General features: G+C 38.6%; 1 protein-coding gene across 7 annotated transcripts; it reads right to left on the bottom strand.

Annotated features, from left to right (window-relative positions):
• Nucleotides 1-144: 144 nt before the first annotated feature.
• Nucleotides 145-27148, bottom strand: ndrg4 (NDRG family member 4). 7 transcript variants are annotated; one of them, XM_082160062.1, is made up of 18 exons: nucleotides 26992-27141; nucleotides 25474-25547; nucleotides 18993-19083; nucleotides 18192-18329; nucleotides 16146-16184; nucleotides 11405-11510; nucleotides 8170-8290; nucleotides 7401-7463; nucleotides 6423-6483; nucleotides 6193-6336; nucleotides 5901-6004; nucleotides 5732-5788; nucleotides 5590-5641; nucleotides 4288-4335; nucleotides 4141-4176; nucleotides 3810-3861; nucleotides 3501-3539; nucleotides 145-2368 (listed from the first exon to the last, which is right to left on the bottom strand). In XM_082160062.1, exons 2-18 carry the CDS (start codon nucleotides 25545-25547, stop codon nucleotides 2214-2216), a joined length of 1380 nt encoding a protein of 459 aa, XP_082016188.1. In that variant the 5' UTR covers nucleotides 26992-27141; the 3' UTR covers nucleotides 145-2213. The 7 variants fall into 7 exon arrangements, with proteins under 7 accessions (XP_082016188.1, XP_082016190.1, XP_082016189.1 ...); XM_082160064.1 differs by lacking the exon at nucleotides 25474-25547 and having other exon boundaries at nucleotides 26992-27148; XM_082160063.1 differs by lacking the exon at nucleotides 3501-3539.

The following is a 27148-nucleotide window of genomic DNA, read 5'->3' as shown; positions in this document are numbered from 1 at the left end:
TTTCCGATTATTTTGTGCGGTTTGTATACATACATCAACAACAGATCTTTCCAATAATGGACCTTTTTCACAGACTGAGATGGCACGTCCCACAGTTATCAACATCACAAATCTAGCATTGTTTTAAATTTTCATTTTTTCAAAATGTCATGTTATAACACTATACTTTGTGTTATATTACTTGACATAAAATTTCAGAAAACTAGTTAATGCTGATGTGTGAATGTTTCTAATACAACGGCTGATGGAGTGATGGAAAGTATCTTTCTTCTGACCACCGTAATCAATCTCATTTTTTCTTGCTACAAATGCTTTTTTTTTTTGCTATTGGAGTCAAGTGGAAAGCAAAAACAATTATTTGTGTTTTATAACTATGATGTTGACTAAGAGCCGTGTGAAAAGGTCCATTGAGAAAAGGGTCCACTGTAAAATAGCACAAAAAATAACTAAATGTGAATGTACAGACCTAAATTGTGAAACAAGCTTGCACTTAGTAGTTACAATCATATTTAAATAACTGAATATTGCTTGATTCTAATACACGTGAATCCTCCAGTGTAATTTATTTGCAAGCAGCGTTGAGTACACATGAATTTTGAGTGTGTGTGAAAGTATATGCACACAAGTTACCTTGCAGAGCCCAGCCCTCATTGGAACATGTATGTGTACATTCGTGTGTGCATTTATATCAGTAGCTTTGGTATATTCTTCGTGCGGGGCTGGGTGCTGTAAGGGAAGCGGGAGGCCTTGATTCTGTACCATTAACGCACTGAAAACCCTATCACACAGGCTTTGCCTCAGTCGATGGTTCCGGTTTGGTTTGGGTTAGAAGCCGATTGTCTACAAAAAAGAGATTGTACAGAAACGATCCACTTTAATATGACAGTGAGTGCACACTAAAAGGGTATTTGTGTAGGACCATATATTGTCTTTTATGATGTAAGACTTGATTTGAAAGTGAATGGCTAAATTAAGCAGTCTAACATGGCAAAAACCCTATAAGGCAAATCAGTGGTCAAGTCAAACAACTTCTGCTCTTACTTTAATGGTGAAAACCTGTTTAAAACTGTTTTTCATACTTCATTTACATATTTCAAATAAGAAATCCAATCATGGTATCAAATTTAGCTCAAATAATGCAAATAAAACTATCAAAACGGTGATTCTTCCTTACAGTATGAGGTGATACATACACTCCCAATGACTGAATGAGCTGAGATGATTAGCCGAAAGCAACTGTTTACTGGTTATGAGATTTTCGCCCTCTTCGATTATACAATCGCTTTGATTTCGTTCATAATTGAGAGGGAGAGCATAACACGGTTACAAACGTCACTCATAAATCACCCTCTGGTTTAAGAACCTTCCCTTCTTCTTTCTCTTGCTTTGTTTCGTCCTCTTCCTCAGGACCAACCTGCGACCCAATCCATCAGTTACTCCTCAAAGACTGTCATAGGACAGGAATGAGTGAGAGCAGGGGCGGATGGGACTTGTAGTTTTGTCTTAGGAGAAGGTGAAGGCCGGAGGCAGCAAGCGAAGGGTGCAGAAATACTGACACATTGAGCGTTAAGTATCCGTGTTACAAAATTGGGGGAAACCAAACACTGTTCTGAAGAGGAAATTGATAGCAAGTCTTAATTTTTACAGGTTAAAGGAAAAGTTCAACTCAAAATAAAAACCTTCTTCTATGTCTTTATTCTGTGGAACACAAAAGCAGATGTTTAGTAGAATGTCCAAGCTGCTCTCTTCCATTCAATGGAAGTGGATGGGGACCAAGTGTTGTCGTCCTCCTAAAGCGACAAAGCACTATGCAAACATCATAAAGGTGGTGCATATGATCTGTCAAGTCTTCTGAAGCCAATTCATGAAAAAAATTGTTATTCACTGCAAATAAGTCGTGGTCACCATTCACTTTCATTATTTGGAAAACCGTAGCTTGGACTAAATTTATATCTCATTTTGTGTTCTACAAAAGAAATAAAGTCAGACAGGTTTTTGAAGACTTCTGGGTGATTAAATAATTGAAGTATTTTTAATTTCTGGATGAACTAATCCTTTATGAGGGCTAACACTGAAAAACGGAGAGAAAGGGACATAGAAAATGGCTGAGAAAGAAAGAATGAAAGCAGTATGAGACCTTCATTCTTCTCACGCTCTCCTTCCATGCCACGTCTCTCTCTAAATGTGTGCGTGTGAGACGAGTGCACGAGTGTTCAGCAGGACACTTCCATGGTGTGGCTGACCTGCCCAACTCCCTCACTGCTATCTGAGTTTGTGCATGCGCGGTTGCGAGAACCATCCACGGAACCGGCGCTGGTCAGAGAAGCCGTTCGAGAGCGAACAAGACGGGTCATACTGGCCGAAGGCACTGAGAGAAAAAGAGAGAAAGAGAGATGAATAGTCATTTCATATCCACAGGGAAGTTCAGCTGGGCTGCATGATGTGTTGCAGAGGAGGCAGGGATGACATGCTTGAACTTTTGGTCGAGAATAATTTCAGCCTCAAGCTGGTAACATTCCACCGCAAATACACCAGAATGACTCAAATCCAACTAAAAAATATCCAATCATAATCTTTATAAATGCTTTTTGTTTTCAGTGCAAAAAGTCATTTCCTTAAATCAGTATTTTTCTTGTTTTTCAGTAAAAAACAATATCTAAACATACACAGGCAAAATTTTGTCTACATATTTTCATTTTAGATTTCACTTCCCTTATCCCAATTGAATATTTCCCCTTGTTTTAAACATAAACCATATTATTAAGAGCAGGCGCGCACACTGATGATGGCTTAGGCCGAAACGCGTCTGTGAGGACATAGTAATAATACATTTATGAAAATATAACTTGAGAGTGCGGTTTTTCATCTTTATTTTTGTTAAACATAAACCAACCATTTAGATTTTTGATCATAAACAAGAAAAACATTTTGTGAATGGGCCAAGAAAAAAGATTATAAATAGTCTTTACATTTTATGCATTTTCGCTTCTCAAGTAATTGTGTCTGGTTTTATGTTTAGATATTTGTACTGAAAATAAGAAAATATTGTCATTGACTTCACACTCATTCCAATCAATCTGAAACAGAAAATAGTATGTAAAAATATATAAATATTATAAAAATACAAAATATATTGCAGCCTACGAACGCTTTTTTAAAGGTGAAATTTCAGGAAAAGGTGCATATTTTTATATATTTGAAACTTTTTAAGAATAACTCTAAGCTAAAAAAAAAATATTTCATGTTATTTTAGTCTAAAATTATGTTTTCAAATAACTGCCATGCAGAGAGCTTGAGAGCGCATTCAAAGCACATTTTTCCTCCAGAGGAAAAATCACTGATCAATAAAGGAAATAATGAATGAATGGAAATATCAGTCTGGGAAGGACAAATACATAAATTAATCAAGGCCAATCAAAAAAGCAAGGGATTAGAAGACTAAACTACATGTATCATCTACATGAGGAAGAGGGCAGGCGTGAACAGGAAGCAGGAAGTACCTGGCCCCCCACTCATTCTCCGATCCTTGACATAAGCAACTGAGAAAGGGCAGGAAAATACACATACAGTACAGATTATAGAAATACAACACCTCCACACAGACATTTATTTACATGCATACACTCACAACTGTCTCAAAATGGGATTAAGACACACATGGGAGAAAGGACACACTGAAAATATTGGATCGGTTTACATTTGGCAGAGAAAGAATCATTAAATGAACTGATTTCGGTGCTGATTTGCCCTGAAACATTTGTTAGTAAATACATTGACAGTCAAAATGATATTAAATGAATTAGACTTACTGTAGCCCATTCCCTGCAGGAAGTACTTGAAAGCCTCAGTTAGTTTTCCAGGCTGTAAAAAAAAAAGAAAAAAAAAAAGTATGATCGAGACTTACGGTTCAATTGCACAAAACAAATTACAGCATTTTATTGGCTGCTGAGATCATGAAATTATAAAAATTCCCTTTGAATTTAGTTTTAACTTACATTTTTCCTTATTTGTTTTATAAAAAATGTAAGGACATTTTTATTACTTTTGTACAATAAAAATTCTGCCACTGTGTTGGGTCACCACTGTAATGGACTATTTGTTAAAGACTGATCTGAGATTAGACACGTCAAGCAGTCTCACCTGTGTAATTTGAGGCATTCCGCCAGAATCAGCCATCTGAAACAAACCAAATACATTTTTTTATCATATATTTATGAAAATGTATGTGCCAAAATGTTCAAAGTGAAAAGTTTTGCCTCTATTTCTACAGTATGTTTGTTCGCTTGCCTTCAGGAATGTGGTGTTGGTTGGATCCAGCTTTGAGTTGCACTCAACCTAAGAACAGAAAGCATTTATACTGTTTTTAACAAACATGTAAAAAATTTTATAAAGTTTTTTATAAAGAAAAGATAAAACAAGTTTTTCAAAAGGCAGTTGAATGATGGGCATTAAAATGGATGGTGCGATGGAGGGAGGAGATTATATATATATATTTATATATATATATACATATATATAGAGTACGTATGTGTGTTCTTGAGGTCTGACCCAGTTACAGCGGCACTGCAGAGATGAGTCATATTCCAGCACTAAGGAAAGACAGCTGCGCAGACGCATCTGTCTGCAGGCTCTGTTCGGACCGGCGCTGACACTTTTGGAATGGGATAGGTGCCCACTTTTTAGCATGTTCACGATTCTAATGAAAACTTCCACCACAAGAGTCTGCATTAGTCAATGGATGTGATACTGATGGTGGGAACCCATCTTTCCAACCAATATATTTAAATATATATAATTTTTATAGATTTTTAATAATTTAAAATAATTTTTGTATATATTTTAAGATATGGATGATTTAGACCAGAAACTGAAGTAAAACCAGACAATTAATAGTACTATTGTCGTTACTATTATTATAAAATGGGGAATATTGTAATAATCAGAAATGAGTAGGTGCTCATTGGTGCTCCAAACGTTTCAGCATCTTGCTTTTCCGATCTGTCATTTTTCTCAGAATTTTCCATGCTTTATTTATTTATTTAGTTATTTTCGTCTTAATCTCTTACTCATCCTTCTGTTGTTTCTGCTGCTCCCACCTTTTCATCTTCCTCCTTTTGACCCAAATTACTCAAATCCTTCTCTTCTCTCATCCTTTTTTCATTTACCTCTCACTCATCCATCTCATCCCCTCCTTCATCGTGTCCCTCTTTTTCCTCATCTCTCACCCTGTGTGTCTGATTAGATGTGATGGGGCACTGACCCAGCTTTCATATGTTAGATTAAAGGACCATGGCACAGAGTTAAAAATATCCAGTGCACACAAGCTGGCAAAGCCCGGGAGATCAACCCTGGGGCCGGTGCCATCTGCTCCCACGAGAAAAATGGAGAAAGAGGGAGCAAAACAAAGGAATGCAGAAGGGATTGACCTGTCTCTGAATTACAAAATATGTACTCGTTCGACAAATATGACAGAAAGACGGAAAGGAGAGACGTTTGGTTGGAGGAAGAAAATTTGAAACGAAAATGAAAATGATGAGAAAAACATGATTAAATCTTTTTTCTCCCTAAATATCACACACAAAGACTCACCACGCCTTCCTCAGCCGGAGCATTATCACCAACGACCAGCATGGCCGGGCACCTGCAAGAATGAGAATTGAGAATTTAGTCTGATCACACAGGTGTATGTAAATGTGAATACTAGTCAGAGTCAAATTAACATAGTCCTCACCTCAGGGTCTTAGCATTTAGCACAGAGCCACTGCGGTTCATTTCCAAATCCCTGCGGCTGGAGAAAAAAAAAATCCATGTAATTTTTTTTTTACCAAATCAGCATTTTTATTCAATGCATGCATTATGTATCACTTTGTATACATATTAGCGAGGCAGTGTGCAGTTACCTGTTGTACATATTCCAGAAGAGCTGTAGGTTAAACTGGTTGACGGTGTTATTGATCTGTTGGCGGTAGGTTTGCACAATTTCTGTGTTGTTCATAAGCTCTTCCTGTAATTCACATACAATAATACATGTTATGTTAGCTAAATATTTAGCTTGAGATATCAATTTAACATTGGCAATTTAACATAAGTCTTAGATGTGTATTTACTATTAGTTTAATTCTTATTATTTATTTATAAGGTTACTCTATATGTGTATCCATAGTGAAACATAAGAAATGTAGATTAATTTACCTGGCTGAAGAGGTGGGCCAGGACAGTGTCTGGTAAAGCACTGGTGAATCCAGACAATTTTGTAGCAGCCCAGTCGATCCATCCTTTCCCATTGGGGTCAATGTTGAGTAGAACCAGACCCTCCACAAGATCAGGGAAAATCAGCTACGTGTAGAAAGCACAGTTGAATTGCACTGAATGTGAATGAAAAGACCATTGACCAACATAAAAGGCTGAGATTTAATACTAACAGCAAATTTGGCGAGGATGTAGGCACCAGCCCCGACTCCAATTCCCACAATGCTCTTGAAGCTATAGAAAAGAGAACATTGAGTAATGTATATTGGTAATAGGTTATCATTACATTAGCATAACAGCCTATATTTAAAGTCCCCCTATAGTCAAACAATGTTGTCCCTTAAAACGCATCTCGGATCACCAAAATGACATATTTAAACGTTTTTTTCCTGTTAAAAAAATAAATATATATTAATGACTTAAAATGGCTTGAATGTAGTACACCCTTGTTTCATTTAGTGAACCATGAATATGCAAACTAGCCCTGCCTCCACTCACTCATACAGGCTCTACAAGTCAATGTATCCGAGTGGTAATAAGTTTTGTATCGCTCTCTACAATGTTGGACACATATTGGTAATTAAAATGATTGGCCTTTTGCTTGACTACGTTATCAAACAGCTAATAATGTGTTGCTAATGTTATACAAACCATCCCGTTCACCAGACAGCTGCCTTCCAAAAATCAGTATCCTTTGAAACGCTTTAAACAACTTGGAAGTTGGAACGTCAGTGGAGAAAGACATATAGTTCATCATAATATAGATCGTAATATATCTAATATAATTCACCCGCTATATTGCTAAATATACACGATTTTTCATATCGGCAGAAAAATATACTGGGATAACCAGGCTTCTCTTGAGAACCCCTACTTGGCAGCAGCAGTTAATGATATGCTATAGCCCACCCTCACGCCCTGACATGATTGGTTAGCCTACAATGTGTAAAAACCAATGATTTCAAACTGCGTTTTTGAGACTGTCTTCAGTAAACTACAATTTTAAGGAGAAAATACTCAGCAGCAATGGTGTTGACTTATGAATTTGCACATGGTTTGTCTTGAAGCATAGCCTATTAAAAACACCAGACATATTACCAAGATTAAAAACTTTTTCACCACAGGGGGTCTTTAAGAGTTTAATAACTCACCCAAAATGTTGCACCACACTAGGAAGCATCCCAGCTAGCTGATCCATGGTGGGATACTGATACCTAGGAATAACAAGACAAAAAAAAAAAAAAAAAAAAGTTACATGATGATGGCTCTCTTGAATACTTGATTCTGATTGGTCAATCGCGGCATTCAGGCGCTAATTTCCATAGACAGTATGCTAATTTCATCGGCGAACTCGCGCGCTTTTCTTTAATTCAAACGCAACTGGCGCCATCTTGTGTCTCAGTTTTCAACTGTAGTGAGTGAAAATCCCCTCAGAGCAGATTCATTTTACAGTAATATTGACGAGGTTCGTCTTGTTGCTAGGACAACTGTTTAGTACATTGCACATTTTTTCGCAGATGCTTTAAGGTCACATAGCCTACAGGTAAGATTATAAAATAATTTCAACTCAAATCAATATTTCATGTCCACGTATTTGGCGAGTGGCCATGCAATAAGTGGGATAATGTAGGCTACAGTAACCGACATTACAATACAAACATTTATTTATTTAACCTGTTAACTGCCTTTTTGAGCAGATCTGAACTTAAATGGTTGTAAATGCTTTGGAATACATACCTAAGGTTGGTCTTTATTTAAAGAAGATTGTAGCAGGTTGTTGCAGTGACAGTTAACTGCTGACAGGCTAAAATTATTATTTTTCCAAATTGATTGAATGTCTACAACATATATTCCTTACATATCCTGTGCGTAAAATGGCTAATACTGGTGAATAAATGTTAATGTGTGTGTTCATCATACCCTTGTGGCATCTGGGGGGCACCAATGTGCTGGCCTGGGGCGTCGACGTGGCACACCACAAAATGCTTAGTGATCTCCTGCATATCTTCATTGTGGAAGAAGGTGTTGAAGCACAGCTTGTCTGCTCAGAGAAAGAGAGCAAGACATCGTAGCCTTTACAAAAACGTATTGTGTGGTTACCTTTGTAAAATGACGGTATCAGATGGTACAGATAGTGTGGTACCATAGGCTAGGCTATAGGCTATACCATGCATGGTACAGAAGGATTATGTTCCTATACTGTGCCTGTGGTATTTACGTCGTACATCTCCAACAACCGTATAATACATTGTTATCCCAGATTCCATTGGATCCCCTTTCATAACATCGTACATTATATAACATTACTGATTATAAAAGAATACTTCAAATTTGGGACAGTTCGTTTGTTCTCTCTTTCTGCTCATCTCTTTTGCCAGAATCATTGGCCTATTTAGATCATAAAATGAACAAGCAGAACAACTTCAGTGTTCTAGCTAACTGTTCAAGCGGCACTAATAACTCATTTTAGATCATGCCATTTCCCTAATCAACATCAAATGGTATTTTGGCAGGTCTTCAAGTTTATTTAAAGGAATGGATTGATCAAAATAGTGACTCATCCTTATATTGTTCCAAACCCATGCTGTTACCTATTCCGTGGAGTACAAAAGTAGAAATTTTGGAAGTCATCCATATAACTTGTGTGCGGAATTATAAGTCTTCTGAAAAGGTGATGCATTGTGGCATGAATCATATTCGCGTTTCTCTACCCTTTAGTGAATGAACCCATTTTTTTCATTCCCTCCCAGCTGTATTGCTCACTTTGCATTTTATATAGGCCAGTGTTTCCTGTCAGTGGTCAATGTCACTCTCTCTCTCTCTCTCTCTCTCTCTCTCTCTCTCTCTCTCTCTCTCTCTCTCTCTCTATCTCAAAATAGTGACTCGTCCTTATGTTGTTCCAAACCCATATGCTGTTACCTATTCCGTGGAGTACAAAAGAAGAAATTTTGGAAGTCATCCATATAACTTGTGTGCGGTATTATAAGTCTTCTGAATCCCCCAAAAATCTGAATCTCTCTCTCTCTCTCCCTCTCTCTTTACCTCTCACTGAGTCATGTTTTGTGATGGAAGGATGGCCATGCATACTAATACATGTATCTGCAGCAGAGAGGAGAGCCAGAGTTACTCTATGCCGCAGTGCTGACCTTGCCCACTCCCCTCCCCAACACTGCATGATCGGTATGTTTTTGTGACCTACATATCTCTCTCTCTCTCTCTCCGTTTCTCACACTGCATATACGAACTGGCAGACAATAACACACTTTAGGAATAGATAATGAGGAATGGGCAGATATGGAGAGGAAGGGATTAGGTGGAAAGAGGATGGAGAGAGGAGCAGTAGAGGACAGGAACGTCATGCTGTGAGTGATGAAAAGAGCTCTCGGCCAAGGTTGACATTGACAGAATGTGGAATTCAATATCAAGGTCAATAGCGACCCTGCCACCTTTGTTCTGCTGACCCATAAATGGATCTGATGTTCCTTATCATGCCATATATTAAATTCCCATTATTCACATTTAGTACAAAATAGATAGACATTAATTCCCTTTTGTTTATAGCAACTCCTTCCTAAAAAGTATAGCTACAATGAACAAGAAATAAAAAGCTGTGCTATTGTCACGTACTGCAGACACAAAGGTTGAGGATCCAAATGCAGTATTTATTGAACAGGGTAATCCAAAGACGTAATCCAGATAACAGGCAAGGGTCATACGCAAACAAACAATCCAAACAATAACAGATCAGGGTGAGGCAAAGAGAGAAACCTGAGGGAACTAGTGATGAGTCGTTCATGAACAATCCGTTAATTGCGTCTGTCACGTGACAAATGAACGAAAGACTCGGAAGGTAAAGTAATTATTTATGTTCCCTATTTTTGACTGCATTATAGTAGGGTGACCATATTCCAGGACATGTCCGGCCGAGATTTCGAGATCGCCCAAAATATCCGGGATACGGCTTTTGCTTTCTCGTCGCCATTCTTTTTGTTTACATGCACACCTTTTGATTCAGTAGGACTGAATTAATTCCGATTGGTGAATCTAAATGTAGTGTTTACATGAACGCTAAACAAGTGATCGGTTGATGTGCGTTCTAGCATTGCTAAGAAAATTCCTGTGTTTTCGTCTCGATCGGGATCCGTGTGAAGCAGAATGCATGACCTGCAAAGCTGGCACGTACGTGTCAGTGTCAAATAATGTAAAAATGTAAACATAATGAATGGTGACTGTAGAAAGCAAAAGCCGAATCCCGGGCATTTTGGGCGATCTCGAAATCCTGGCCAGATATGTCCTGGTTAAACAGGACGTATGGTCACCCTACATTATAGGGACTTCTTAATTCAGAATATGATCAAGATTGCGTAGATGGATGTGTTCGGGGAATTTGCCTGTTAAAAGTATAACATTTAAAGCCCCTTAAATTAACGAAATGACTCAAAAAGGTTCGTTCATTTTGATGAACGAGATCGAACAAGAGAGTCAGTAAAATGATCCGAACTTCCCATCACTAGAGGGAACAGGCAGAGAATCAAGAGAACCAGGACACGGGAGAAACAGGATACAAACACACTCAGAAATGCAGTGAGACAACATACAAGACTTTGCAAGGAATGAATGAGTGTACATGGTTTAAATATGCTGAGACTAGCAAGGTAGTGAGACACAGGTGGATGCAATCAGGGATGAGGAGTCCTGAGTTATGGGAAATGTAGTTTGTGAGGGAATGACAATAGTCTGATGTGCCCTCTGGTGGCTCTCAAGGGCAGCTGGTGACCGTTACAGCTACACATATGTGGCGCTGATCACCTGTGCACCTGAGATCGGCTTCATCTCACACTGCATGCAGTCGGTTTACAGAACTGATAAACTGCAGTCAGCTGGCATCCAAATTACAGCTCTGATCACAGCCCACACACATTACTTCCAGAGGGCTGCTCTTTGAACACGCACATATGCAAAAGTACACACACAAACACACAAGCGTCTCTTTTCGGTTGTGGAGATGGGGAAATTAACTTCAGGTCAATGCGTGGAGACAGATGGTGTACCAAGATTGAAATGGTGCAGTGCGTATTGCTTTGGGAATTTGAGAGCGGGATGTGGGTATGGTTTACCTTTGTACAAACAAATACAAAAAACTTGGTTTACTTACGGTTGAGCCCAACATCATGGTAGGTAAGGATAGCTGGCTTGTTGCCCTTGGGAGCCCCACGGATCACCACATGCAACATCCCATAAGGGGTTTCAATGTCATGTTCCTACAACAACAAGAAAAAGCGATTTCAGCCAACAGTCTGAGAGCCAGGCCAGACTTTTCCTTATAACCACTGACCTACAATGGATCACTTGAGAGACCCGAACTTTATACTGTATATATAGCAGTACTGACATTACCATTTTATTCAATTTGTATTAATTACCAGGGTGCAGTCAAGTAAATTGGGCCACTTTTTGACATTGGGTTGAAATAGGCCCCTGATTTCAGCCTGTTGGTTGTAGCTAAACACAAGCTAAAACAATTAAAACACTTATATTGTAGTTACAATAATTGACTGCTAAAATTTCAGCAAGGAACGAAAAAATCTATTCAATCAACAGTGGCAGGAGTTAAAAACAAGACTAATTAATTTATCATAAAGCATCTCTGGTCTCAGATTGACTGCACACGGTCACGTAACAAGCTTTTAATTGCCAGTTCCAAAGGCATTTTAATCTGACCCACATTTAGTCTCAGACTTTGTCTGTCCAAGCAGAAGAGCGATGAATGTATGTGTGCGTGTTTTTTTTTCTTGTCCTGAGGATTATTTCAGCATAGCTTTCCAGAGTTATGCACAAATCCTAGCAGACACCTCACGGGCAGCTTTATGCAGATCCACTGAGAGACGGGAAAAAAAATCTCCTGTGGGGTTTAAGCCCCTTTCATTTGGTGTTTTTGATGTTGGAAAAATCAGATCAGTGGAAGGTCAGATCAGATGCAAAATGGTCTGTGAATGTGTGAGTTTAGTGCAGCTGTTTGTGTCCCTCTGTGTTTAGGTCAAAATTAAATCTTGTGGCAGCTGTCACTGTGCCGCAAAAAACATTGAGCATGTTTTCTAGGGAGATAATATTCAACAAACACTGATAGGATAAATAGGAATTTTGACCTAGATAGCACAATGCTATGTAAATATGGGGAAGAAAATAGTAAAGCATCATAATCTCTCAAGAAATTCTTTTGTAGCTGCTCATTTGTATTGCTCAAGGTCACACAATTGTCCTTGTAGGAAGATTTTTATTATTAGACTGCTGACATAAGATTAATCTTCAATACCACATGCACAAACACTCGTTTCTGAACAGACACGCCAGGTTACTGCAGGGGTGCATTAGAGTGCACGGTTCACCCGTGTCAGTGTGTTAGTGTGTCAGTGCAAATGGCCACCTCACACATGACTGGACATTTCTGCAGAACTCAGAATCCCAACATCACAAATACATGATTTCAAAGATGAAACAAGTAGTGTCTATATCTTATTCTTCTATTTTCTTTATCTTTTCTATTAATTATTTGTATTCAATTTTGCAACAAAAAAAAAAACATTCTTAAGAGGATTCCATTTAATTTTTGATGTTGTTGTTTTTTGTATAATAACTAGCTATTATAAAATAAAATAATTGGACATTATTAAAAATATGCAACAGTGGAACTGTTTCACAATTACTGGTTCAGTAGGTCAAGCTAGTTATTTCTGACCACAGGGCAAATCAAGTAAATAACAATTTATTCAACCAGCTAAACACTTAAGAATGATAATATAGCCAACAAATTGTTAGATAAAACCATTTTTAGCTGTTTATTATTAGCAAAACGAAAGCATTGTCTCTCTTACTCTCTATTTACATTCCTGTAATCACATATATCCCACTCACCCCATCCCAGCACTCCGGCATGGCTCTTTAGAGATTGTGTAAGCTTGCTTAAAGGAGTGTATGAGCAGGAAGAAGACAAGGTCCGCTCCGGGCAATAGGACTCAGATGCAGGCAACCAGAGAGATGCTGCAGTTGCTACGGCGTCTCTTTGTCTCTCCCCATCCAGGGAGTTTTGCAGCGCTGCTGTCCCCTCCCCCAAAACATCTCATACCCCACCCCTGCCCTCTCATTGGCTGACTGCAAAAAAAAGGCTGCTTGTGTTTGGCTGGGCTTTGTGTCAGTCTAAATCTATTGTGTTCTGTCTGTATTTGTCCCATATTTTCTATCTTTATCTTCCGCACACTCATAAAGGCCTTTAATATGGCTATTCAATCATTTTGTTGCAATTTAGCAGCGATATAGTGCTTGATTCTCTGAATAGAGGGAATTTTAAATCGATTTTTACAATTTACTGCTTGAGCAAATTTATCATCTGAATATTATTATTAGACAAAGACACAACACGCAGAGCGAAATGGGCCAGGTCAAGTAAATGCCAGTAAAGATTTCATAGATTTCACACTCAATGTGGCACGAGTCGTGTAGTGTAGACTCGACTGCGTGTCGTTTGAGTGTGAGTATTTTTCTCGGTGTATATTCAAGATGAATCCCTTTGTGGCTGACTTGGCTTTTGTTGTCTCGCTTAAATGCACAACCTCTATCTCCTCCTCTCAAGTGCTGATCTTATACACAGGTGTAAAAACAGTTGCATTGTCATTGTCAAAAAAAAAAAGAAAAGAATGGACTGCCCACCGCATCACACCACACAAATACAGTAAGTGCTAACAGATTTTTAGTGCTTATTCTTTTGTAACAGACATTTGTAGAGTACTAACAAATGGAATTATACATTTTTGGCAACTACAATTTTACTGCCCATCCCAACACAAATATACTGTAGTAAACTGATAGAATGTACCTTGAATTCACTGCAAGTTACATAAATGTATCATAAAATGAGCCATTTAATCTTCTGATGTGTAATTCTGTTTCTAAAATATTTTTCAGAATATAGGAGCCAAACATGTATTTAGGAGAAAATGCATTTCTATTGATTGTGTTAGTTGTTATAAAGGGGACCTATTGTGCCCCTTTTCACAAGATGAAGCTAATATAAGTCTCTGGTGTCCCCAGAATGTGTCTGTAAAGTTTCAGCTCAAAATACCCCACAGATCATTTATTATAGGTTGTCAAATGTGCCCCTATTTGGTTGTGAGCAAAAACTCACAGTTTTTGTGTGTCTCTCTTTAAATGCAAAGTAGCTGCTGCTCCAGGAGCCTTTAGAGATCGTGCTTCGGATACGCCGGAAACAAAAAAACTGGAGAATATCACTTCGCCAAAATGTCAGAAATTGTCAGTAGCGGTGTTCAGCCATAAATGTTCCAACTGGAGTCGGACACTGATGGAGAGACTCCGGAAGAAGTTACAACTTTTAGAATGCAACTGAACGATTCTGAATGGTTAGTGGATAAATGTATGTAGTTGTTGTGGAGTTGATTCAACACGCATGGCACACAAAACTGACGGATAGCTCTGGTGGAGAACAGTGAAACCTTCTAAAACCTTTAGATGACACACAGCTCATATCTCCATCACAGCAAGTTACCAAAGCCACACATGAAACCTCGTCGCAACACATGGTAGACGTGTTTGTGCAGCACAGAGTGGCTTACTTGCACTGTATATATGACGTGACAGGCAACTAGTTGTCCAGTACAGTTTCGTTCACATGGACTTTCCGAGAATGTGGTTTTGAGTCTTGAAAATGTACGGGTGTGAGTTCATTGATGCGGTTCTTACTCCCGTAAATAACCTATACCCATTCATACTATAAAAAACATATACCATATTAACAACTCAAATACAGGGCTGACAACCGTATTCTGTTGCTGTGTGAACACATCAAAAGTCAAAATATGTTTAGGTTATTAACTTTCAGTGTCATCTTCTTTCTTTCTTTCTTCGTACATCTTTTCTTTTTTTTCTTTTTTTTTTGCTTGCCATTAGGTAACCATATTGTACTTCCAAACAGCTATTTAATTATCCGTTCTCCATGACAATTAAAACGTCTCACTCGATGAGTGTGCGGCTTCCAAATCCTATCATCTCCAGCCCCATCCGCTGTTTGGATTTCTCACTGTTTTATTCAAATTCTTTTCTCTGTGATTTAGTCCTATTTCTGTTAGAGGTGTGAAGAGATGATGCAAACTGTGAGACAGAGATAAAACTGAGGTGATAAAGTTCTCATGCCTCAACTTTTATCTCAGATTCCAACTGCAACGAGTAAGTAACTCTTAAGGTGATGATACACAGGGCAACTTTTTGGGCAATGTTGCCGTCAACGGGCAACCAGATGAGACAAAGGGCCCACGACTGATCTAAATTATCCAGATAGAAATGTATTGCCCCATTTTCAATGGGAAAGTGCCCAAGCAACAATCGCTCGACAAGATTACACAGCAACATTGCTCAAAAAGTTGCCCTGTGTATCATCACCTTTCGTTATATAATGGCCATTTTATATTATATTATATTATATTATATTATATTATATTATATTATATTATATTATATTATATTATATTATATTATTGCACAATAAAACCAGAAAAATCACAGCTATTAAAAAATCATCTGGCACAGAACGATTAAACTACCAGTTTTAACCAGCAGGCTGGTACTGCATTTTTCCATTAGTGCTCTGAAGTGGATATTGATTGAATCTGTACTCTGGAGGTCATAGCAGTGCCGCCTGTATTTCATTCTTTCTTTGTTTTCTCTGTCTTGCTGTCTTTAATAATCAAATGCCAAAAAATAAATAATGACGCTATGTCAACCACACCATTTTGAATCTGACACGTATGGCTCAAAATCCCTCACAGACGGGCAGTTTAAATGTAAATCATAAGTCAACAACAAATATGCACAGGGAAAAGTCACCGTACCTTCCAGTCTCCTGTAGCCACAAAGGTATCGCAGTTTTCCTGAAGGAACACAAAAGGTTAGGTTCATCAAAGCCAAAGTACATTTGTTTTTAATGTGCTATTACAATAAATAAGCATTTGGAGCAACACACTGCAAAATCCAGTCACCGAGGAATGGGTTTCTGTGATGGAAACAGTTACTTGAACTGTTGTGTTTCGGCAACTGTGAGGTTTTTTTTCAGGAGTGTAAAAAGTACTGAGAAATTGTACTTAAGTTAAAGTATAGAAACCAAAATACCTAGCTAAAAACATTTGGAGTGAAAGCAAAATTGAATTCTACAACTGGAAAGTAGAATCTAGATTTAAATCACTATGACACAGTGATATATGTAGTTTCAAGGTCTAAATGGAATTCTAAGGAGTAAAACATATAATTCACTCCGTACTTAGTAATGTAAATAAGAAAAAGTGCAGGTATTCCTTTTAAATTAAGTACAGTAAAAATGCCCTAAAATAATACTAAGTATAATAATAAAGTATAATTTCTCAAGTACTTTACACCACTGGTTGTTGTTTCACATGGTTGGTTGGTTAGTATGTGGGTGGCTAAGCTGGCTTCAGATCAGCAGCTATTTGTGGAAAGATAAAAACATGCAAGCTGAGCTTGCTTCACTTCTGATATGAGGCCTGTTTAATTCTATTATACATGGAAGTATAATGGTAAAGTGTTTTGCTGGTCCAACCTCAGAATTAATGAGTAAAGACGATAAGAACACAACATGCAAAAGAAAAAAGGTGAAATGGGTAAAAACAATGGTGTAAAAGAACAGCTTGAGAACAGGACATCTTCTTGCCAGACAACTGTATTCCTACTGTCACTATAGGAATGACAAAAAACATCCATCTCACTCTTCTGAAAAGGCAAGGAAACATGAGTTAGTATGAACTACATTAGATATAAACAAAGCATCCATTTTGGAAAAGCAAGTATAACTTATAATGTTATTCTTGTGCAGATTGGCAGCAGCTGGAATAAACCCACAAACCTAAAGAAAGAGGTTAGTGCATGCAGTTAGAGCTGTTGGCAGCAGAAAAGCAAAAGCTGTTTTAATGTCGGACCAGCAGGTGTCACTCCTTTTCAGGATAAAAACTCTAATGCAGTACCTCAGAAGTGCAAAAGGGGGCAACCTTACGGGTAAACAACTTTGCTTCTTGAGGAAGTGAAACTTATGACATTACAGTTCTAAAGCTTTGGCCACATTGCACATAAATCTGATTTGCATTTCTAATACCACCCTGAGCAATGCCATTTTGGAAGTGATCTATTTGTTTACACAGTGTAGTCAATATCCAGCATATCTGCATATGTTGCCATAGCAATGATGTAGGTGTTAGCACAATGCTAAGAGACAAGAGTGTGGTATCATGCTATCATGACAACATATTCAGAGCCATTACTGTACTGTTTACTCATTTATGCATAAGTTGTATACAAAATCATTCACTTGTTAATCCATTCACTATATAGTGAATGCCATTTGTTAACAAAGGCGTGAATTGGCACTTCCAAGCTTTACATATGACATTTTAGTCATGTTTTAAAAAAAAATCCAATTTGACCAACAAAAACCTGAATGAATCTATGAAATTCAGTTAAATTAATAAGTAAAAATCAGATTTCATGTGATGGTCTGAAGTTCTGACTGCAAACTACTGATTTTTGCTGTTTGTCTGAACAAAGTCTAAGCGTTATTCACAAATTTTACATGTTGCTTGTTTTTATACTATTATCATGTGAAAAGCCATTAGTTTAAACGAAAAATAATCTATTGACTATTGCTTAAAATTTTGCTAATGCTTATTAGCAGTGTATATGAAACATTGAGCCAAAAAGAACATTTCTATGTTGTACTCATCACACCATGTGAAACCAAATGGGTTTTTGGGTAGAGAGAAAATATCAGGTCTTGTTTGGTCTTTTCTATCATAATTGCATTTAAGGACTTGACACAAATTAGTATCCCTTAGTTGGAGGGGTGGACATGGTCTGTGCAGTTATCAGCCTACCGGGAAGTACCCGCTGGTCCGACGGCGCGTCAGGCCGAGCCAGTGTCGGGCGATGGCATGCCAGCGTTTTGGGGGGCGAGCTGTGTTGGGGGAGGGCGTAGCACAGGGCAGCGGCACGTGCACACACTGTCCTTTAGCCTGCCACATCACACATAGACACAAACACTAGTTACAGCACACTACAGCAGACAGTGCCCTCAATAGTATCGGAGGACAATGCTTTGGTGGCGGAGGTGAGAAGCTGAAGAAAAAAAATGATATGTGGGAAAGTAAGCAGCAGACACAAAAATCCATTCAACAAGCTTTGACGAATAAATTGTGATTATCATTTGTGATTAGTTGATAAGGATTTTATCATCTTTTTTTAGGGTTTACACTTGAGATCCTTTTCATTTTTGTTACGTTTTATTTACCAATATTTATAAATGAATATAAACCAAGACACTAATAACCCAATAAATGCTGTAAAATAGATGTTTTTCCATCGCTTTCAGGAATTAACTAATGTGAACACATAACATTATTGTAAAGTGTATCTTAAGAATTTATAAAATTCCTGGCATGGCATATTACATTTTTAGAATTTCCTGATGTTTTCATCTTTTTGATGGCTGTAAGAACCCAATGCTTTTGAGATTAAGTGGATGTGTGGATTAAGATAAAATGCAGTATTTGGTGAGCATAGATACATCCTTTATCATGAACACACACATCCAATTTTTTGTATTCTTGCCCAAAAACAGGCTGACATTTTTAACCGATTTACTATATTTAGCTATGCACACACTCACACATACTCACCATCTCTGTTTCCTGTCCCCTGGATTCTGGCAGAAGCGGTTTCTCCTCAGTGAATTGCTGATCCTTCATGCCAGCCATCCTGGAGAGCAACCTGCAATCACCATGGCAACACACACACCTGAGATTAACAAGGCTATTCGACAGCAAACCCTAATCCAATCAAATCCGTCTTGCTGCTCCAATATTGTAATATTACCCACACTACCATTGCTCAAACCATGTAGTCCCTGCTGGGGGGGGGGGGGAAATCAGATCATACCAGCTTAAAGACCTGATGATATCAAAACTAGTTTTGTGGCTTTTACTCCATGTCTGTTAGCTTTGAGGTCATCTATACTGTAGTGCACTTCTAGATATAGATTTAAAATTTACAGAATTTTTCTTCTAGCAAAATGGACCACAAATGTTGATGACTCATCCTGCACTACAGATTTTTGTCCAATCAGATGTTAATTGTAGAATCAAAATGTCCCTCCCCCTTAAACCACCTGTAGCCAACTAACAAGTGCGTAGATTTACAACTGCGACGTTACTAAAGCCTATTGACGTAACCTTTTCATTATGCCCTGCCCAAACTTCCTGTTTCAATAGGAAATATGTACAACTGCACTTGTTAAACAATTTCCCACAGGTCTTTAAGGTGGTAAAGCTTGTCAACCAATCAAGCTGTGTTTTGGAACATAGCTAAGCTGGTGGGGACTAGGTGAACCTCTGACCCACTGTGTGCCAGGCACCTAAACCAGCTTGCTTGGACCAGCTAGTAAGCATGTGTCTCTTTCCACTCCCTAGTTCTCTATGGAAAGAATCCATAAACACATAAGCATTTGGTCCTTGATCCAATAAGTATTAGGATACTAATGACTCAATTACATTATGACATCATGCATTAAATCGTATCAGCAACATCATTATTCTGATGACTTGAAGAAGACAAAATTTTCAATAAGCAGCTTATGCTTGCTGGAAATTTCAAGGGAGTGAATGTTTTAGTACATTGCAACATTCTAATGCCTACCTGGGCAGTGTACTGAACTAGGGAGCGAATTGAGACACACCACATGTAAAACCAGCTACCATCAGGAGTTGGTTTTACCTGCATTTTCAGCAGGGCTGAATTTTCAATCTGGCTCCAAACAAGATAAAACTGCATGTGAGTATGGGGTTTTGTGGACTTATAATGAGGTGGCATTGTGAACATGGCTTGAATGTTGTTTGGTGGTTAGGTTCAGGATGATACGAAAAAGGTACAAACTTGTCAGTCGCCAGGAGCACATCGCCAATTGTGACACTAGCTCACAGGTTGTCTCAAGGTCAAGGGATCTGTTGATGGATGAGACAATGTACTGTGCCTTTCCATTAGGTAGGCTACTTATTAAACTCCAGCTGTGTAGCTGAGGGTTGTCGGCTTATGGGAGCTCCATCACTGTCAGTTGATATTTCAATAACATGATGCTAAGCTAACAAACACCTCCACAGCCTAGTGCTAATTTACTAATCTCTAATAATTCTACAAAAATAGACGAAGATTATGAAGAATGGCTTCATTTACAACCTTAATGGAAATATTGATAGCATAAACATGTAGGCGAAGCAACAGTCATTAACATCTTTTTGTAGCATTTAACCTTCTAACCTTCTTGGCATCTTTAAAAAATACAAGTGCTTTGAGGACGAGTTCCTCATTAACAAGAACATGAATTAGAAATAAAGAAAAGAAAAAAACGAATCCAAATATTAGTGAAGATTATTGCCACCTTTACCCAAGAGATGACAGAGCACTTTGACATAATTCTCTCAGAAGAGTCAAACAATAACTGAGTTTAATTCAGAACCCTTCAAGCCAGCAGAAAAGTCATAGTCCTGGAATCATGGGCAGTGTAAATCAAACCCTCGGATGTGAATGGATAGAATGATTCAAAGCCCTGCAGGGAATGATTATTTTGGTTGCATAACACCTCCCATGAGTTGATTATAACGAGGTCTAGACATGACCACAATACCCTCAAGTGGCCTCTCTTCCTCCCTCCCTTCTTCTCTGTCACAATTCTCTCTGTAGATCCATCTTCCCTCCTCCTTCCCCACACGTACTGACCTTTCTCAGATCATTACTATAATCATTAGCACTCTGTTTTGGTATACTATAATAGAGCTACATTTTTACTCTTTCTAAAGAGAACATGAGCTGTGCTTGCCAGTGGTTCCACGCAACCACCATTGCTATCTGGTTGCTAAGGTATTCCGAGTATTTTCAAGCATGTGGCTGTTCACTAGGTGAAGTCAACAGAGCCCACCCCCACTAGATATGGCTTAGATCCCTTATTCAACTCTTTTTTTCACACATTTTCTCCACCAGATGAAAATGTTAAGTCCAATTGCTTATAAAAATAATATTACACCTCTTCAAATCAAGCTGCACAATTTGAGGTACCTATGCACCAAAGTTTAATATTTAGGTTTAGAGATTTAAACAAACCTAAAATCTTAAGTATGATCAATAGTAATAGCAACCTTAGCATGCACCACTAATAACTGGCTAAAAATGTATTGGTCTGTCTATGGTTTATGGTCTGTATATACTGTATGTAGATATATCATTTAAGTCTATAATATTTAAGTCACATTTTCTATGGGTTAAATATTTTAAAAAAATTATTAGTGTTATCTTGTAATAAAAATTACAGGGAACTAATAAATACATTCATGTCAAAAACCAACCTGTAGCCAACCTTACCAAAGAGATTTATTTTTTGTGGGTTCTGTACTATAACCTATAGTAATGCCAGTAGACAATCTTCACAGAGTTGGATAACCAACTAGAGTTTGGAGTCACTAAAATAGATGGCCACTCTCAGACACGTTTAGAGAATGTTGGCGATTGATCTAGATAGAGTTCACATATTGAGTGAGATTGAGCAGACAACATCAGCCAGGGCTGGCATATGACCTGGCCCAGTGACAAAAAAGAGTGCATGAGGGAATATGACAACGGAATGACTATTGGAAGAGAATATGCCAGACACCAAATCAATAAATATGTTTAAAGGCAAGGGTCTGACCTGATATACAGAATCCCATCAATACCTGGAAACTGGGTTAGGACAAGACAATGTGTGTTTATGCTGTGCACAAAAAAATCTGTTACAACTAAATCTATGTCAGACGGAAGTCATTCTCTAAACACAAAACAGGCAAAAAATCTTGCCACAAAGCTGTCAAGAAGTTGAGCAATACAGTCTCATTGGCATCGCTATTAGGTTATACAAGTGATCAAAGTTTTAATTAGCCATTTGGATGATAACATTATCAAGGTAAATAGAAAGAACATGGCTGCTTAAGCAAGGTGTAGAGAGTGCTAAGTACCACCCACGTACTGGCAGCATCAAATATACCAGGAAATAAAAATAAATTAATTTATGTCAATGTGGAAATATGGGAGAAATCAGCAGAAGACCTGAGCTATAGCTGCTTTTATAAAGCACTTTTTGCTGTCTGGCAAAAGTCAAACATCAAGGCAAATAAACTATCCTCTGTTTACACCCACTAAAAACTAGCTTGGCATCATTGCTAAGTTTGTTTTCTATGTGTTTTTATAGAATGAAGGATCTTCTTGTTCTTCTAATGTGTATATATTTAATTCAAGCCCAATATTCTTATAAGGAACCACTGTATAAGGTCAAATGTAGAGGTTGATGGAAGATGAAACAGAAAATACTCAAATGGGAATAAAACATGCTCACATAACCCTTACACTTAATTGACTGTTTCAGGAACGTTACAGTCATAAACTGATGCACACCCTAGTCCAGTGATTCCCAAACTTTTTCTGCCAGGCCCACCTTTTGTAGAGAAAAATATTGACAACTCTAGGAGTGTTTGGCAAGGTAATGGATATGACCATGTTGATATGTTTTGTCTTGGCGGAATAGATCTGCTATGCTGCTGCTGTTATTGCTGCTGCTGCTGTTTCAGAGCAAGTACAGGACATGCTGCTGATCTATGCAGGTGGAGCTGGGGAAGGTGGAGGGTTTCTGAAAGTGAGCTGCAACTGCTACAGCAAATATTGAGCTGCGAGCACATTGGCCGCTGATACAGCAGGAACCAATCAACTGTGCCCACAAGAGAATGATGTAATTGCAAGCAGATTGAGTTAAGGACATATTGAAACATTGTAATTAATACAGTACTACAACTTCAACGGGCTTCTCTTTGTGTTTGGATGTGAAGACTCTAACGGCGCTGATCCACTTGTCCGTGCGACACTTCTGTCGCGCCGCGCTCCACTATATTCCTATGGGTGACGTCAAGCGACTTTGTCGCGCCCGCAAAGCATTCCGGGAAGGCGGCGCTTCATTTGAAAAAATGCTGCGCGTCAAAAAGCTGGCCGATGCCCATCTTTATGCAAATGAATTCCGTCAGACGCGACGCGTCTATCCAATAGAAGTAGAGCATATGGAGACGGAGGGAAGTCTCTCGCAGGTCCTCTGTTCTGATACGCTACATTTCCCGCTGGGTCAAAACCACGCCCATAGCGGTAAACCCCCATCAACGTACCAATGTGGGGAGGCGTCGCGACACCACGCGACAGTCGTGTCGGACAAGTGGATCAGCGCCGTAAGTGGCGTCTTTCAGCTTTCAGCTTCATATCGTCAGAAGCTAATATTTTAGACACAACACAATGTGGTCTCTTTATTACCCACCGTTGTACTGGTGAATCTGAAAGTGAGATATGCCTTGTCATATTTTATTTTCTTGAGGCTGTCTACACTGGACAAACATTTGTGTCCTTTGTGTCAGAAGTTGTGCGGTTGCTGGAATATGTCGGAAATAGAACTGGCATCAGTTTACTGTCGGGAATGTATTGTGTCGTGCCGCATCCAGTGCACAGCATCACTGATTTTCAATTTGCTTTTGTCACATCAGGCCACTCGCGTCTGGTGTAAACACATTGTTTTGGTAGTTGTGACATTAGAATTAGATTCATAGCCTGCTATGTTTTGTGTTTTACTCAATTCTGATTCTTCAACCACGCCATCTAGCAGTTTGTTAATCCATAACAACAACCGCTACAACTGATCACAGACCATTCAAGCGGGTCCTGGGTGTCATCTTGAGGTAATAAAATTTCAATGGCAATAAAATTTAAATTTCAATAAAGTGGGATAATTTCACAGTGGGGTCTTATATTTCTCTGCACAACAATCTGCTGACTGTACACTATCTCTTGGCCTCGCCGCAGCCCCCTTTTATAACCCTGAGCCGCCTCTATGGGGCGTACTACCCACTTTGGGAAACACTGCCCTAGTCCAAGAGACAATAACAGAATATGGTTTTGTATTAAACTTGAGATAAAAAGCAGCTGTGAAACTCACAAAAACTCGTAAACTTGATCCCTCAGAGAACTCGCTTCACACCTCCAGAGGGATTCTGGGTAACATCCGAAGGGTCAGTAACAGCTGCCTGCCCTGATAGTGTTGTACCACCAGAATTAACCATGTTTCCAACCCCTCACACTGCCTCTTGTCAGGAGCTGCCTAGTGCTCTAAGCCAGGCTGACAGAAGGTGAGTTGGTATGTGGTCCTCAATAAGGCTGTTTTACCTAGGCCAGAAGTACAGTAAGCTGGCTGAACCTTTCCTGTAAACAGGTTTCTACTGTATGGATCAGTAGGAAACCAATCCAGGGATGTTAGGTGCATTTTCCTTGAAAGATTAATGATTCCATTTTGTTAAATAGCCTGCATCTAAAAGCTTTCATGAAGCGATTTTTCGCTTCGGCCTGGGCTTTTATCACAGCTGCACACCTATTTAGGTCAGAATATAATACAATCAAACCCATAATAGCTTTCTTCAATCATGTGCAGTCAAATTATTCATGGAGATTTTTTTCATTTATTGTTGTTCATTAAAGTGAAATTGGTATCATGTGGCTCAGTTGATTATAAGCTTGGGGGCACTGGAGGTCAAGGACTGAAGAAGATTTTCAGAACAGAAAAACATCCAAAGTACCAAAGCCACCAAAACAAAACAATGGACATCAAGGTCGATATACATCTCTGAAGGCAACATATATCGACATTTTATGATCAAATAACATATAACTCAAGCAACAACTGTTTGTAAGATATTCAAGACCTCATAATTCAGATCCCTATATAGTTGATGAAACCTAAATGATAAAATGAATCTTTTTACATTAAATCAACATAAACCTACATCAATGGATTGGTCACAGACTCAAAGCTGGAACAATCAACAGCTATTGGCCAATGAATTATGAGTAATGATCTAGTGCTGAGTAATGATGGTTATTGACACTTGACCTTGTTTGGCCATTGCCCAGTGATTGGTCGACAAATCAAGGTGGTCAGACACAGCAACGAGCCATGGAATTCACAAGCAAAGAGACAAACAAAAAATGAAGGCATGGATGCTAAAAAAACGGAAAAGAAAGGCTACAACCTCAGTTACAGGCGGAACTACGTACATTGTCTGCAGCAGGCTCTGTGGAACCGTGCAGCTAGTCTTGGATGGAAAGTTCCAGAACAATCCGGGCCCCATCTATCAGTACAAAACAAGATCCATTTGTAATTCAGCTATACACAATATTTGGTATTCAGAAAAATCTTAGTATTCAGGAAGCCCCCTCCGAGTCCTGTACACTAAAATGTAAACTTGTCCTAGGGCATGCCTCTTTCAAAGATATGTTTTATTGAAAAGTTCCAGGATTTAAAAAAAAAAATCCTCTATAAATGACATTCTTTATATAAATCTCAAGCCAGGAGCTTCTATTAGAGTAAAGCTAACATGCAGTTTATTAAAAAATATTTTTCCATGCTCAGTGGAGAACAGTCCAACAGTTCTAACAGGGAAGGCTTTCAGGATGTGTAGGTTTTGTAAGAGTGAGACAGAAAAGTTTCCAAGGCGTCTGTTGCATTATTATGTAATGTAGAAATGGGGGCATCTCGTTGTTGTCTTGCAGGGATACATAGCAAAAAAAAAAAAAGGATCAGCCTTGCATCAAGTTGCGTCAGTAATGCCATCTTTCTTTTTACAAGGATAATTATTACTTAAAATATTTACATACTCTTTAATCACTTGTTTAAAAAAAAAAAGCATGCCACATATTGTTATTCATCTTTGCAGATTTAATGATCACACACAGTAATTAAACTACCTGCTTGAATTTCCACCAACCTTTGAGTTACATAGATAATATGTATTTCAGCTTCATGCTATGTTGTGAACCAAAGGTGTGGCAGTCGCCATTTGCTGTATTTAAACCAACTGTTTTATTTTAAATCCAACATAAATATTTTCATCTTTAGGCACAGGCTAACAACATCATCCATCACCCCTTTAAAGATGAAAGTGTCAAGACTTGTGATAAGTCCCAGTTCCACCCTGGAAAGTTCCACGGCCCTCCTGGCCTCCCAATGCAAGCTGGCACCCAACCAGGTACACTGGCGTCAGATATTTTGTGAAGTGTTATTGAGATTAAGAAAACAAAAGCTGTGCTTATCAGTTATTACATATCAGCACCATAACAGATAGCATTACTCCAATGAAGGGGAAAGGACACCTGTTAATAGACTTACCCTGAATTTAAGGGGTGGTCTGGATGGACCACCACTGGCTTGCTGTTTTTGGCAAAGCATCCCTGTCTGACGCAGTTATTTTGTAGGGTTAATAAATTTAACCTGTCGACTAACCATTGACGCCAATGCAGAGGCTGGTACTATGAAGCGTAGCTTATGACACAAGCGCTGGAATACTCTCAGCAGGGACTCTAATGTTTCTCCTGAGGTGGAGTCCCTCAAGGCCCATTGTTGAGGCACTTTTTGATCTGCTCTGTCCATTTGCCACGTCTTCAAACACCTTGCACCAAAACAACCAAGTAGTCAACTTAACCTAACAACAAATGTCTTAGAGTTCTCTTGAATGATCTTTCTAATTTGCACCTTTTTACAACAATCACCGCAAGGACTAAGGAGATCTTTCTTACCTTTGCTTAAGGACTGTGTTCCTGTTGTCGTCTAAAAAGATTTCGATGTGTTTAGCCTCTCTTTTTGTTTGCTTGTGAGTGCGTTTCAGAGCGATGCTGTCTACCCTATGAGGGCTATTCTGTGTGAATCTCTCTACCTCTGTTCCACCCTCCCTCG

This window comes from Leuciscus leuciscus, assembly GCF_965113295.1.
Source record: "Leuciscus leuciscus genome assembly, chromosome: 25".
NCBI lineage: Eukaryota > Metazoa > Chordata > Actinopteri > Cypriniformes > Leuciscidae > Leuciscus > Leuciscus leuciscus.
This window is presented reverse-complemented; position numbering and strand designations above follow the sequence as displayed.

Bases quoted from the DNA above. Each gene is read 5' to 3' on its own strand.
- ndrg4 (XM_082160062.1), bottom strand. From the start codon at position 25,547: ATGGGGCCCGGATTGTTCTGGAACTTTCCATCCAAGACTAGCTGCACG. The intron at 7,464-8,169 runs GTATGATGAACA...TGTTATTCCTAG, and splicing joins GCCCCCCAGATGCCACAAGG to GTATCAGTATCCCACCATGG. The intron at 6,484-7,400 runs GTGAGTTATTAA...TCTTTTCTATAG, and splicing joins AGTGTGGTGCAACATTTTGG to CTTCAAGAGCATTGTGGGAA.